This window comes from Phocoena sinus, chromosome 8, assembly GCF_008692025.1.
Source record: "Phocoena sinus isolate mPhoSin1 chromosome 8, mPhoSin1.pri, whole genome shotgun sequence".
NCBI classification, from domain to species: domain Eukaryota; kingdom Metazoa; phylum Chordata; class Mammalia; order Artiodactyla; family Phocoenidae; genus Phocoena; species Phocoena sinus.
In genome coordinates this window covers 39,976,416-39,992,354 of record NC_045770.1, presented here as the reverse complement: position 1 = coordinate 39,992,354, position 15,939 = coordinate 39,976,416, and the positions used below count along the sequence as shown (strand labels likewise).

General features: G+C 38.9%; 1 protein-coding gene across 1 annotated transcript in view; it reads left to right on the top strand.

The window, feature by feature from the left end:
- The window catches only part of HEPHL1 (hephaestin like 1), a 102,139-nt gene that overhangs the window by 63,864 nt on the left and 22,336 nt on the right, over window positions 1-15,939 (top strand). Inside the window, exons 11-12 of the mRNA XM_032639650.1 lie at window positions 10,645-10,857; window positions 13,669-13,882. Of these exons, the coding sequence (XP_032495541.1) occupies window positions 10,645-10,857; window positions 13,669-13,882 (427 nt within the window). The remainder of the gene's footprint in view (window positions 1-10,644; window positions 10,858-13,668; window positions 13,883-15,939) is intronic.

Below are 15,939 nucleotides of genomic sequence, written 5' to 3'. Positions count from 1 at the left end.
CCAAAGAAGATATACAGAATGCCAACAAACACATGAAAGAATGCTCAACATCATTAATCATTAGAGAAATGCAAATCAAAACTACAATGAGATATCATCTCACACCAGTCAGAATGGCCATCATCAAAAAATCTAGAAACAATAAATGCTGGAGAGGGTGTGGAGAAAAGGGGACACTCTTGCACTGCTGGTGGGAATGTGAATTGGTTCAGCCACTGTGGAGAACAGTATGGAGGTTCCTTAAAAAACTACAGATAGAATTACCATATGACCCAGCAATCCCACTACTTGGCATATACCTTGAGAAAACCAAAATTCAAAAAGAGTCATGTACCAAAATGTTCATTGCAGCTCTATTTACAATAGCCAGGACATGGAAACAACCTAAGCGCCCATCATCGGATGAATGGATAAAGAAGATGTGGCACATATACACAATGGAATATTACTCAGCCTTAAAAAGAAATGAAATTGAGCTATTTGTAATGAGATGGATAGACCTAGAGTCTGTCATACAGAGTGAAGTAAGTCAGAAAGAAAAAGACAAATACCGTATGCTAACACATATATATGGAATTTAAGGGAAAAAAATGTCATGAAGAACCTAGGGGTAAGATAGGAATAAAGACGCAGACCTACTGGAGAACGGACTTGAGGGTATGGGGAGGGGGAGGGGTGAGTTTTGACAGGGCGAGAGAGAGTCATGGACATATACACACTAACAAACGTAGTAAGGTAGATAGCTGGGGGGAAGCAGCCGCAAGGCACAGGGATATTAGCTCGGTGCTTTGTGACAGCCTGGAAGGGTGGGATGGGGAGAGTGGGAGGGAGGGAGACGCAAGAGGGAAGACATATGGGAACATATGTATATGTATAGCTGATTCACTTTGTTATAAAGCAGAAACTAACACACCATTGTAAAGCAATTATACCCCAATAAAGATGTTTAAAAAAAAAAAAAATTTTTACAGCTGAGGAAATAAAAATTATAAGCCCTCAAAAAAAAAAAAAAAAAAAAAAAAAAACAAAACTGGTATATATGCTGTCTACAAGAGACCAACTTCAGACCTAGGGACACATACAGACTGAAAGTGAGGAAATGCAAAAAGATATTCCATGAAAATGGAAATCAGAGGAAAGCTGGGGTAGCAATTCTCATATCAGACAAAATAGACTTTAAAATAAAGACTATTACAAGAGACAAAGAAGGACACTACATAATGATCAAGGGATCGATCCAAGAAGAAGATATATAACAATTGTAAATATTTATGCACCCAACATAGAAGAACCTCAATACATAAGGCAAATACTAACAGCCATAAAAGGAGAAATCAGCAGTAACACAAGCATAGTAGGGGACTTTAACACCCCACTTTCACCAACGGACACATCATCCAAAATGAAAATAAAGAAGGAAACACAAGCTTTAAGTGATACATTAAACAAGATGGACTTAATTGATATTTATAGCACATTCCATCCAAAACAACAGAATACACATTTTTCTCAAGTGCTCATGGAACATTCTCCAGGATAGATCATATCTTGGGTCACAAATCAAGCCTTGGTAAATTTAAGAAAATTGAAATCGTATCAAGTATCTTTTCCGACCACAACGCTATGAGACTAGAGATCAATTACAGGAAAAAACTGTAAAAAATACAAACACATGGAGGCTAAACAATACACTGCTTAATAACCAAGAGATCACTGAAGAAATCAAAAAGGAAATCAAAAAATACCTAGAAACAAATGACAATGAAAACACGACGACCCAAAACTTATGGGATGCAGCAAAAGCAGTTCTAACAGGGAAGTTTGTAGCAATACAATCATACCGTAAGAAATAGGAAACATCTCAAATAAACAACCTAACCTTGCACCTAAAGCAATTAGAGAAAGAAGAACAAAAAACCCCAAAGTTAGCAGAAGGAAAGGAATCATAAAGATCAGAGCAGAAATAAATGAAAAAGAAATGAAGGAAACGAGAGCAAAGATCAACAAAACTAAAAGTTGGTTCCTTGAGAAGATAAACAAAATTGATAAACCATTCACCAGACTCATCAAGAAAAAAAGGGAGAAGACTCAAATCAATAGAATTAGAAAAGAAAAAGGAGAAGTAACAAGTGACACTGCAGAAATACAAAGGATCATGAGAGATTACTACAAGCAACTCTATGCCAATAAAATGGACAACCTGGAAGAAATGGAAAAGGTCTTAGAAATGCACAACCTGCCAAGACTGAACCAGGAAGAAATAGAAAATATGAACAGACAAATCACAAGCACTGATATTGAAACTGTGGTTAAAAATCTTCCAACAAACAAAAGCCCAGGACCAGATAACTTCACAGGCGAATTCTATCAAACATTTAGAGAAGAGCTAACACCTATCCTTCTCAAACTCTTCCAAAATATAGCAGAGGGAGGAACACTCCCAAACTCATTCTACGAGACCACCGTCAGCCTGACACCAAAACCAGACAGAGATGTCACAAAGAAGAAAACTGCAGGCCAATATCACTGATGAACATAGATGTAAAACTCCTCAACAAAATACTAGCAAACAGAATCCAACAGCACATTAAAAGGATCATACACCATGATCAAGTGGGGTTTATCCCAGGAATGCAAGACTTCTTCAATATGCTCAAATCAATCAATGTGATACACCATATTAACAAATTGAAGGAGGAAAACAATATGATCATCTCAATAGATGCAGAGAAAGCTTTTGACAGAATTCAACACCCATTTATGATAAAAATCCTCCAGAAAGTAGTAATAGAGGGAACTTACCTCAACACAATAAAGGCCATATATAACAAACCCACAGCCAACATCCTCCTCAATGGTGAAAAACTGAAACCATTTCCACTAAGATCAGGAACAAGACAAGGTTGCCCACTCTCACCACTATTATAGTTTTGGAAGTTTTAACCAGAGCAATCAGAGAAGAAAAAGAAATAAAAGGAATACAAATTGGAAAAGAAGAAATAAAGCTGTCACTGTTTGCAGATGACATGATACTATACACAGAGTATCCTAAAGATGCTACCAGAAAACTACTAGAGTTAATCAATGAATTTGGTAAAGTAGCAGGATACAAAATTAATGCACAGAAATCTCTGGCATTCCTATACACTAATGATGAAAAATCTGAAAGTGAAATTAAGAAAACACTTCCCTTTATAATTGCAACAAAAAGAATAAAATATCTAGGAATAAACCTATCTAAGGAGACAAAAGACCTGTATGCAGAAAATTATAAGACACTGATGAAAGAAATTAAAGATGATACCAACAGATGGAGAGATATACCATGTTCTTGGATTGGAAGAATCAACATTGTGAAAATGACTTACTACCCCAAGTAATCTACAGATTCAGTGCAATCCCTGTCAAACAACCACTGGCATTTTTCACAGAACTAGAACAAAAAATTTCACAATATGTATGGAAACACAAAAGACCCCAAATAGCAAAAGCAGTCTTGAGAAAGAAAAACGGAGCTGGAGGAATCAGGCTCCCTGTCTTCAGATTATACTACAAAGCTATACTACAAAGCTACAGTAACCAAGACAGTATAGTACTGGCACAAAAACAGAAATATAAATCAATGGAACAGGATAGAAATCCCAGAGACAAACCCACATTCATATGGTCACCTTATCTTTGATAAAGGAGGCAAGAATATACAGTGGAGAAAAAACAGCCTCTTCAATAAGTGGTGCTGGGAAAACTGGACAGCTACATGTAAAAGAATGAAATTAGAACACTCCCTAACACCATGCACAAAAATAAACTCAAAATGGATTAAAGACCTAAATGTAAGGCCAGACACTATCATACTCTTAGAGGAAAACACAGGCAGGACACTCTATGACATAAATCACAGCAAGATCCTTTTTCACCCACTTCCTAGAGAAATGGAAATAAAAACAAAAATAAACAAATGTGACCTGATGAAACTTAATAGCTTTTGCACAGCAAAGGAAACCATAAACAAGTTGAAAAGACAACCCTCAGAATGGGAGAAAATATTTGCTAATGAAGCAACTGACAAAGGATTAATCTCCAAAATTTACAAGCAGCTCATGCAGCTCAATATGAAAAAAACAAACAACCCAATCCAAAAATGGGCAGAAGACCTAAATAGACATTTCACCAAAGAAGATATGCAGGTTGCCAGCAAACACATGAAAGAATGCTCAGTATCATTAATCATTAGAGAAATGCAAGTCAAAACTACAATGAGATATCATCTCACACTGATCAGAAGGGGCATCATCAAAAAAACTACAAACAATAAATGCTGGAGAGGCTGTGGAGAAAAGTGAGCCCTCTTGCACTGTTGGTGGGAATGTAAACTGATACAGCCACTATGGAGAACAGTATGGAGGTTCCTTAAAAAGCTAAAAATAGAACTATCATACGACCCGGCAATCCCACTACTGGGCATATACCCTGAGAAAACCATAGTTCAAAAAGAGTCATGTACCACAATGTTCATTGCAGCTCTATTTACAATAGCCAGGACATGGAAGCCACCTATGTGTCCATCAACAGATGAATGGATGAAGAAGATGTGACACATATATACAACGGAATATTACTGAGCCATAGAAAGAAAGGAAATTGCGTTATTTGTAGTGAGGTGGATGGATCTAGAGTCTGTCATACAGAGCGAAGTAAGTCAGAAAGAGAAGAACAAATACTGTATGCTAACACATATATATGGAATCTTAAACAAACAAACAAAAAATGGTCATGAAGAAGCTAGGGGCAAGATGGGAATAAAGACGCAGAACTACTAGATTGATGTGATGTACCACATTAAGAAACTGAAGAGTAAAAACTATATGATTACCTCAATAGATGCAGAAAAAGCTTTTGAAAAAACTCAACACTCATTTATGATAAAAATCCTCCAGAAAGTTGGCATAGAAGGAACATACCTCAACGTAATTAAGGCCATATATGACAGCTCCACAGCTAACATCATACTCAGTTGTGAAAAGCTGAAAGCATTTCCTCTAAGATCAGGAAAAAGACAATGATGCCCACTCTCACCACTTTTATTCAATAAAGTATTGGAAGTCCTAGCCACAGCAATCAGAGAAGAAAAAGAAATAAAAGGCATTCAAATTGGAAAGGAAGAAGTCAAAATGTCATTGTTTGCAGATGGCATGATACTATACTTAGAAAATCCTAAAGACATTACCAGAAAACTACTAGAGCTCATCAATGAATTCAGTAAAGTTGCAGAATATAAAATTAATATATAGAAATCTGTTGTACTTATACACACTAACAATGCATTATAAGAAAGAGAAATCAAGGAAACAATCTCACTTACCATCACATCAAAAATAATAAAATACCTAGGCATGAACCTACCCCAGGAGGTAAAGGACCTGTACTCAGAAAACTATGACACTGGTGAAAGAAATTGAAGACAACAAAAACAGATGGAAAGATACTGTGTTCTTGGATAGTAAGAATCAATATGTTAAAATGACCATTGTACTCAAGGCAATCTACAGATTCAATGCAATCCCAATAAAAATACCAAGGGTATTTTTCACAGAACTAGAACAAATAATTTTATTATTTTTTCTTTTATTCCAGTTTAATTAATCACATTAAAAAATTAATTTTTATTAGAGTATAGCTGATTTATAATGTGTTAGTTTCTGCTGTACAGCAAAGTGAATAAATTATACATATATCCACTATTTTTAGATTCCATTCCCATATAGGTCATTACAGAGTATTGAGTAGAGTTCCTTGCACTACACAGTACGTTTTTATTAGTTATCTATTTTATTTATAGTAGTGTGTATATGTCAATCCCAATCTCCCAATTTACCCCTTCCTCCCTTTCCACCTTGGTAACCATAAGTTTGTTTTCTACATCTGTGACTCTATTTCTGTTTTGTAAATAGGTTCATTTGTACCATTTTTTTAGATTCCACATATAAGTGAAATCATACATTTGTCTTTGTCTGACATACTTCACTCAGTATGACAATATCTAGGTCCATCCATGTCACTGCAAATGGCATTATTTCCTTCTGTTTTATGGATGAGTAATATTCTATTGTATATATGTACCACATCTTCTTTATCTATTCACCTGTCAATGGACATTTAAGTTGTTTCCATGACCTGGCTGTTGTAAATAGTGCTGCAATGAACTTTGGGGTGCATGTATCTTTTTGAATTATGGTTTTCTCCAGATATATGCCCAGGGGTCACATTGCTGGGTCATATGGTAGCTCTATTTTTAGTTTTTTAAGGAACCTCCATACTGTTCTCCATAGTGGCTGTACCAATTTACATTTCCACCAACAGTGCAGGAGGGTTCCCTTTTCTTCACACCCTCTCCAGCATTTATTATTGGTAGATTTTTTTGATGATGGCCATTCTGACCAGTGTGAGGTGATATCTCATTGTAGTTTTTATTTGCATTTCTCTAATAATTAGTGATGTTGAGCATAGAACAAATAATTTTAAAATTTATATGAGAACACAAAAGACCCCAAATCTCAAGAAAGAACAGAACTGGAGGATTCATGCTCCCTGACATCAGACAATATACAAAGCTATAGGAATCAAAACAGTTTGGTACTGGCACATAAACAGACACATAGATCCACAGAAGAGAATAGTGAGCCCAGAAATGCACCCACGCACTTATGGTCAATTACTCTATGACAAAGGGGGCAAGAATATACAACGGAGAGAAGACAGTCTCTTCAATAAGTGGTTCCGGGAAAACTGGAAAGCTACATGTAAAGGAATGAAATTAGAACATTCTATAACACCATATATGAAAATAAAATTAAGATAGATTAAAGATCTAAATTTAAGACTGGATACAATGAAACTCCTAGAGAAAAACATTCGCAGAACACTCTTTGACATAAATCCCAACAATAGTTTTTTGGATCTGCCTCCTAAATTAAAGGAAATAAAAGCTAAACTAAACAAATTGGATCCAACTAAATGTAAAAGCTTTTGCACAGCAAAGGAAACCATCAATAAAATGGAAAGACAACCTACTGAATGGGAGAAAATATTTGCAAATGATATGCCTGTAAGGGATTAATAGCCAACATATATAAACAGCTTGTACAACTCAAAATCAAAGAAGCAAACAACCTGATTAAAAATGGGCAGAAGAACTGAGTAGACACTTTTCCAAAGAGGAAATGCAGATGGCCAATAGGCACGTGAAAAGATGTTCAATGTTGCTAGTCATCTGAGAAATGCAAATCAAAACCACAATGAGATATCACCTCACACCTGTCAGAACAGCTATTATCAAAAAGAACACAAATAGCAAATGTTGGCGAGGATGTGGAGAAAAGGGAACCCTCCTACACAGTTGGTGGGAATGTAAACTGGTACAGCCACTGTGGAAAACAGTATGGAAGTGTCTCAAAAAACTAAAAATAGAACTACCATATGACCCAGCTATTCCACTCCTGGGTATATATATATCCAAACAAACAAACAAAAAAACCCAAAACCACTAATTCGAAAAGATACATGCAGGACTTCCCTGGTGGTCCAGTGGTTAAGACTCCGGACTTCCAATGCAGGGGGACCAGCTTCGATCCCTGGAAGGGTAACTAAGATCCCGCATGCCACATGGCATAGCCAAAAAATTTAAAAAAAGAAAGAAAAGAAAAGATACATGCACTCCAATGTTCATAGCAATATTATTTACAATTGCCAAGATATGGAAGCAACCTAAGTGTCCATGAAGAGATGAAATGGATAAAGACATGGTATATATATATATACACACACATATATATATGGAAATAAAACTCAGCCATAAAAAAGAATGAAATTCTGCCATTTGCTACTATGTGGATGGTCCTAGAGAGTATTATGCTTAGTGAAATAAGTCAGACAGAGAAATACAAATACTGTATGTTTCACTTATATGTGGAATCTAAAAAGTAAAACAAATGAATGTATATAACAAAAAAGAAACAGACTCAGACATAGAGAATGAACTAAGGGTTACTAGTGGGGAGAGGGAAGGGTGAAAGGGCAAGATAGGGCTATGGGATTAAGAGAAAATAACTACTATGAATAAAATAAATAAGCTATAAGGATATATTGTACAACACAGGGAAATATTGCCATTATTTTGTAATAACTTTAAATGTAGTATAATGTATAAAAATATTGAATCACTATGTTGTACACCTAAAACTAGTATAGTATTGTAAATCAAACATACTTCAATAAAAAGTTTTTTCAGTGCTTAAAGCAAGCATGGCGAGATAACAGGCCTTGTCTTAGGACCAAGCATAACATCTGTTTATTGGGAAACAGTAAACAAATGTTTATTAAACATTATGGGGGAAATTATGGGAAACATTATGGGAAAATAATGAAATAGCACTTTCCCTCTCTCCCAAGGAAGTCCAAAAACAGTTCAAGTTTCCAAGTGATGCACAGCACCAGCTCAGACTCCTGTGGTCCTGGATGTTCTGTTCCAACAGAGTCCCCTCTTGGACCAATGGAAAGCATGGAATAGTGCACCTTCAATATCATCTTCTATGAAAAATTTTGTTATAACTGAATACAAAATGTAGTTCCTACCTCTCTAGTAGCCAATAGAAAAGGTAAACTCAACTATAAATTAGGAAGCATAACAATTCCTTAGTGGAGAAGCTAGGTTGCAAAAGAAATTTATCATGAGACTCCTGTATATAGAAAACAGAAAACAGTCTAATGGACCATGTCAAATCCAGCCCCATCCTGGTTTGGCAATTTGAAATACATTTGTATATTTTGAACATGTAGAATATGTCATTTTTCAAGCAAAATTCAAGGAAAATTACGTGTTTTACTTTAAATTTCACATTAATTTAAAATTAAATTTTGTCTCCAGTCTTGCTTGCATGAGTGGGAGAAAGTTGGCAACAATACCAAAGAGAAAATGCCTTATATAGCATGCAATGCTTTGCATTGCTCATATTATATAGTCTATATTCAACGCTGTTTGTTGAATGTCTGAATGAATGTTCCAGAAAGAGAGGCTTTTTTGGGGGGTTGGGGGGCCCGCTGTTTGGCTTGTGGGATCTTAGTTCCCTGACCCAGGCCCTCGGGCCCTTGGCAGTGAGAGCGCCGAGTCCTAACCAGTGGACCACCAGGGAATTCCCGGGAAAGAGAGGCTTTAAACTAGAGCTCCAAGGCAACAGAGGATTCTCTACCAGCCAGCCAAGGACTAAATTATTAGCATCACAATCTACAACGATATCTCTTTAACATTCAACAGACAAGACTTAGTTTATTTGCAAGAGCGTTCTCAAAGATTTTTTTCAGAAAATGTGATATTCTTCTCAGCAGCCCCAGGGCTTCTTGGAATTTCTACTAATAATTCCAGATATTTGAGTGAAATTACCAAGCACCCCTCATTCTGCAGATAAAGAAACAAAAAGCAATTTTATTTGACAATGAGATTGTAACAGATCATTCATGTACATGATGAATGGGCCTTAGAAGGAGTGGGAGTGGGAATCTCTCTCTAAGGGCCACCAACCATGAGACATAATTAGGTGCAGTCACCCTTCAGTGCTATTCAATCACGGCATTCATCCCCCAGAGTGGGAATGTGCTTTCTCAGTTCTTCTCAAGGCACTGCTCCAGGTAACCACTATTGATGGATTGAGGTTGATGTAAAAGAGAAAAACAATTTGCATTTCTGGAGATACAAAATGTTTTCCTATCTAAGTGATCATTATTCAAAGTTCTGTCAGTTATTTTATTGGGGAATGGAAATCAAAGTTATCATAAGGCCAAATTATTTACTCAAGGGCCAACCTCTTATAACTTAGTGTCCCTTCCCCCCACCCCAAAATCCCTCTCCACGGACTAGACATGCAAACATAATGTCAACCAACTGCAATTTTTTCTAATGATGCAAGATCCGTGAAATCAGTGAAGAGATGTGTGATAACTTCTAGAATCAAATGCAAAGCCATTTGCAAATGAGGATCTGACAAAATTAAATGAATAACTGAGGAAAAGACACTTAACAAGGGAGATGACAGGATAAGAACCTCAAGAAAAGATGATTTTCCTGAGGAAAAGACACTTAACAAGGGAGATGACAGGATAAGAACCTCAAGAGAAGATGATTTTCATATCAAGACCTTTAAAAAAAGACTTCGAGAAAATTAACGAAGTCTGTAAATATTTTTGCAAGGATGATACTCTTTATAATCTGCAAACCTAAAATGTGAAATGAAGGATATCATATTATACTATCAAACAATTTTGTCAGAAAAAATTACTCCAGAAAACAACCTGGTTTATTTCTTCTTGATTCTTAGAATTAAAGCCCTGTGTATACATTATTAAATAGAACAGATTCACAGTTTTAGCGTATTTTCATTATTCATTGTTAATTTCAGTCTCCATTTAAGTTTGATTCACCACGTGACTTTTCCCCAGGACTATTTATTCTCTGATAATAAGGATCTTCTGTAAATAGTTTGAACTTGAACACCACTGCCCCTACACACACTGATAATCTTTCACTAAGATGACGTGTTTTCAGTACATCTACAAAATTACAGTGGGCTCTGCTATCTTTTTCCTTCCATTTAGCTATTAACGGCTATATGTATGGCAACCAGCCAGGTCTAACCATGTGCAAAAAGGATAGAGTTTCCTGGCATATGATTGGAATGGGCACCGACACTGACATGCATGGAGTTTATTTTCAAGGGAACACCATCCACCTACGAGGGACTCACCGCGACTCCCTGGCCCTGTTTCCCCATGTCTCCACAACAGCATTCATGCAGCCAGACCATGCAGGTAAACTTGGCCGGGCCAGCTCAGGTGATCAAATTCCTATCTTCAGGCATATACTCTTTTTTTTTTTTTAAACATCTTTATTGGAGTATAATTGCTTTACAATGGTGTGTTAGTTTCTGCTTTATAACAAAGCGAATCAGCTATTACATATACATATATCCCCATATCCCCTCCCTCTTGTGTCTCCCTCCCACCCTCCCTGTCCCGCCCTTCTAGGTGGTCACAAAGCACTGAGCTGATCTCCCTGTGCTATGCAGCTGCTTCCCACTAGCTATCTAGTTTACATTTGGTAGTGTATATATAAGTCCATACCACTCTCTCACTTTGTCCCAGCTTACCCTTCCCCCTCCCCCAGAAGAAATTGTTTGAATTAGGGCACTTCTGGGTGTACAGAAAGAGGTGTAGTCCTGATTAGAATCAGAGAATCCTGACTATTTTATTTCAAATATATAGTGTAAAGGACAAAGGAAAGGTGTCTAAAATAACATCCACAAAGCAGAAGTGGGAGTACTCCAAATGACCTTGCCTCACAAATCCTAGAATGCTCTTGATTCATATCCATGAACAATTCAGGCCAAGAAAGAGGAATTTTTGTTGTTGTTCTCTTTAAGCACAAACATCATTTTAGTTACTGCTCTGAAGCATCAACCAGGCATGAGCAACCCAGTGGTTGCTTCCAGGTTATGGACATGAACTTGTCTGCCTTCTTTAGTGACTGATGGTAGTCTCTTGATGAGTCCCAGATGGGGACTTCCCTATTTTCATTCTCTTGGGCACCCAGAAAGCAAGCTGCATTGGGTCTTAAGTTCATGGAGAGCCCATTGAAATACCAGTACCTGTCCCTTCTCTTAGTGATTCCCAAGCTAATTATATAACGGGGGCATTTTAATAAAAGATATAGAACAATATATGGCAGCATATGCTGTCTCATGAAAAATAAGAATAGCGAGTGCTACAGGTGTTCAACGTGTTTCTCCGACCCAACTTTTTCATTAGTCTTAAGAAGAAACCAATATTCTACCCAAGATGAGTACTTGCCAGCTCTGTCTCCTTTATGAATGGGTATTTACTCCTTTACTCCACACTAGAACTGCAGTTTAGATGCCTCTCCGTGTCACTGGTTAAGAACTTGAGGTTTGAGCTTCAAAACTTTTGCCTAAGAACTGACTCAGAGTAGGAGCTCCATAATCCTTGCCTTGTAAACTTCTAATATTCAACATTTCTATATTAATATAATTGATCAATTATGAATCATCCCAAGGGATGCCTTGGGAACAATGATCTTTTTTTTAATGCACTCTTCAAGACCAAAGAGGGAAGGGGAGGAAAACAGCCAAATAGGTTTAACCCATAGAAAGAGGCATTCAAAACTAGAGATGGCTGGAATAATTTTAGGGTTTTGGCTACTTACTCATGTGCCCTACAGACTTCTAAAGAGCTACATGACGATGTTTTCCAGTTTATATTTGGTGGTGAGTATAAATCGGTTATTGCTGAAAAGCTTAGTTATTTCACCAATTCCTGTCCCATATCTCTAAGCCAAAAGGAGTGCCCAAAACATGGGTAGAGGAGCCTGTCAGTTGCAAGTCAAACGTTTTCTCTTTGAATCTTTTTTTTTTAACCACTTTATTGATGTATGACTGATACACAAAAAGCTGTATATTTAATATATGTAAATTGATGAGTTTGGAGAGAAGTATGCATCTGTGAAAACATCACCACAATCAAGGCCTTAAGCTCCTTTTTGTTCTTAGAGAAGATAATTCCTCATCTGTTGAAGGAATGATGAACACATCAATAATGAGCTGCCTGGAGACCCACATAGGCAGAGGAAGCTCTCGCCATGTCTGTCTTCCGAGGTTTCTTCTCTCTGGTTTTATAGAGACCCTTCCTCATGACGGTCACCGCGGGGTGCTAGGGTACCCCATGAACCAGTGGTTTGGGCTCATCCTAAAGGGGCAACTTGGCAGTATTTAGACATGTGTAGCATGATAGAAGCTATCTCTGTGCTTTGTAGGTAGTTAACGAGACCCACACTCTCACCTCTGAGAACAGAGTCTACTAGAGGAAGGGAAGATTTATTGATCCAATAATTTCACTGAAAGTTGATACTTTCCAATAATTTGGTTTTATATGATTTTATGGTGAATTCAGTTAAGATATGTGTACCTGATGCCAAGGCATCTAGAAAATTCAGCTTAAAAATTATATTGTTCTCAGTCAGACATGATTGTTGGTTTTTCTTTTCATCTGGCATCATGTAGACTTACCATTGGAAACAAGACCATCCTCTGCTCAAGGGCTTAATGAAGAAATACATTTGGCTTTAATAATAATACCTTACTTGTGTATTGCACTTTACAGCTTATGAACACCTTTAGGGCAAAAGTCATGACTTCAGAAACGTGACCTAATTTGAATTTTGTCTAGAATATTCATTTTATGGATAATGAGTTCCTTTTAAACTGGGTGGGGCGAAGATAATCATCACCTATCAGTGATTTTCTAGGAGTGACCATCTTCTAATAGGTGTGTACAATAGGGAAGACCCAGAGAAATCATCTGTTGGCAACAACTTTGCAAGTTTTATTTGTCCATGACGAATGAATTTCAGATGGTATTTTTTCCCCATAAGTAAATATATTCAGAGTAATTTATTCCCCTTGGCATCTGATTTTTAAATACTATATAAAGATGATATTTTAAAAATCCACCTTATCGGTTATTTTGAAATAAATTACATAGGTTTGCTAACAAACCCAAATCAAACTCTCGAGCATCGCACACAACGCCAAGCTATTTCTCTTCCAGGCATCTTCAGGGTGTTTTGCTCCACCCTGTACCACTTCCAGAGAGGCATGAATCAAATATATGAGGTCAGCAGCTGCGGCAACAAGGACCCTTCTGAACAGCCGTACGGGATGATAAGAACCTTTTACATCGCCGCTGAAGAGGTAGAATGGGATTATGCCCCTAACAAAAACTGGGAGTTTGAAAAGCAGCACTCGGACGGAGGATGGGAAAGGTACCACAGGCGATGCCGCCGCGGAGTCTCTCGGTTGGGGTCGCACATGTCAAACGTGGAAACTAAAAATGCCCTGGTTTTGTCTGCCCAGTTCTGGCAGACAAGAGATTTTACTCAGGGGCACGAAAGCTTAGGGAAGCTGCCCTCTGCGTCCCAGGAAAGGGTCTGAAGTCATTTTAAGGGCGCTCCCGCGGCGGTATCGGTCCACATCTGCTGGCTAGTTTCAAGGGTGGCTGTCGGACCAGCGAATGTGGCTTTGAGTGAGCGTCTGGACTGAAAGGGTTTAGGCAAAGAGGCCCATCTCACAGTGATCCTGGGAGGACAAAAGGATGTAGAGGGAGGCAGAGATGGTGCGTAGATCTGGGGTGAGAGGATGGGCAGCTGTAGATTGAGGACCGCGGGGGCCATTGGCCGAGCGCTGACCGTGGGGGACAACCAGGGAGCACGTAGGAGGCATTGGCAGAGATCCCCGAGTTGGGTCAGGAAAAGCAGGTCTCTTTGGATGACTTGGTACCCAGAAAGTCCACCAGATTGACCCTCCTGGGCAGCGCTGTCGGCCAATGCTAAGCACCAATGAATGAGCGGAGGCAATGAGATGCTGGGGTAACACCCAGGCATTGTTTTTTGTTTTTGTTTTTTTGCGGTACGCGGGCCTCTCACTGTTGTGGCCTCTCCCATTGCGGAGCACAGGCTCCGGACACGCAGGCTCAGCGACCATGGCTCACAGGCCCAGCCACTCCACAGCACGTGGGATCTTCCCGGACTGGGGCACGAACCCGTGTCCCCTGCATCGGCAGGCGGACTCTCAACCGCTGCGCCACCAGGGAAGCCCAGCATTGGTATTTTTAAAAGCTCCCCAAATAATTCAAATATCAGATTCTAGATTAAGAACCACAGCACGGGGCTTCCCTGGTGGCGCAGTGGTTGGGAATCCACCTGCCGATGCAGCGGACATGGGTTCGAGCCCTGGTCCTGGAAGATCCCACATGCTGCGGAGCAGCTAAGCCCATGCGCCACAACTACTGAGCCTGCGCTCTGCAACAAGAGAAGCCACCACACCGCAACAAAGAGTAGCCCCTGCTCACCACAACTAGTGAAGGCCCGCGTGCAGCAACGAAGACCCAACACAGCCAAAAACTTTAAAAATAAATAAATTTAAAAAAAGAAGGAAAACGGGCGTATCATGCCAGACACCCAAGGGTTAAGGGGCATAGCCCAAGACCCCTTCCCTCACCTGGCTGCAAGCCCCCTGCCCTAAGCCCACCAGGGCCGCCGGGTAGAGCCAAGGAGGAAAGGAATAGAAGCATCTCAGGCACAGACCTGCAGACCTTTCCCCCAAAGTTAACACCCTCTGCTTGGGTATCACTGTCCCATATACGGATGAGGAGACTCGGCCCAGTTAAGTGGTCCAACTAGTCACTGTTAGAGTTGGAGTTGAACATAGACCTTTTGAAGGACAAATCCTCTTCTCAACACAAGCTGACTTTCACACCCTTGTTCCTCTTTGATATTTATTATCACACTTCCCTTGCCCTCCCCTCCCCAGCCCTCGTACTAATCCTCTGTGGTTATGCCCCCACCCCCACCAATTCTCCCACACCCAGCTGTTCCGAGTATTAACCTGTTTTCTTTCTCTTCTTACTTGGCCTGTTTTGAGGGTTCAGGCTAATGCAAAGAATGTAATGGTGCCACCTTATGGACAAAAGAAGAAACACAATGACTCTCCATTTTTAAAAGATTTGCCTCAAGGACAGGACGGTTTAAAATTCGTTCAATGATTCACCAAGCCAGTTTGCTAAACCAGACACCCCTCCTGCTAAACCAGTGCTGCCAATACAAGTTAAAGACTGATACTGCAGTAGAAAATGAAATGAATATTAATTTTGCTTTTTATAAAATGATGATTTCATTAACAGGCTGCCATCACTGAAGAAATCATCGTATAATAATTTTGTCACGTGTACAATCTTAGCCCATGAGTGTGTAAGAAATTCACTTTCTTGAAACTCAGTGTAATTTCTGTTCTCAGCCCCATCCCTCTGGGCTGGCAGGAAGAG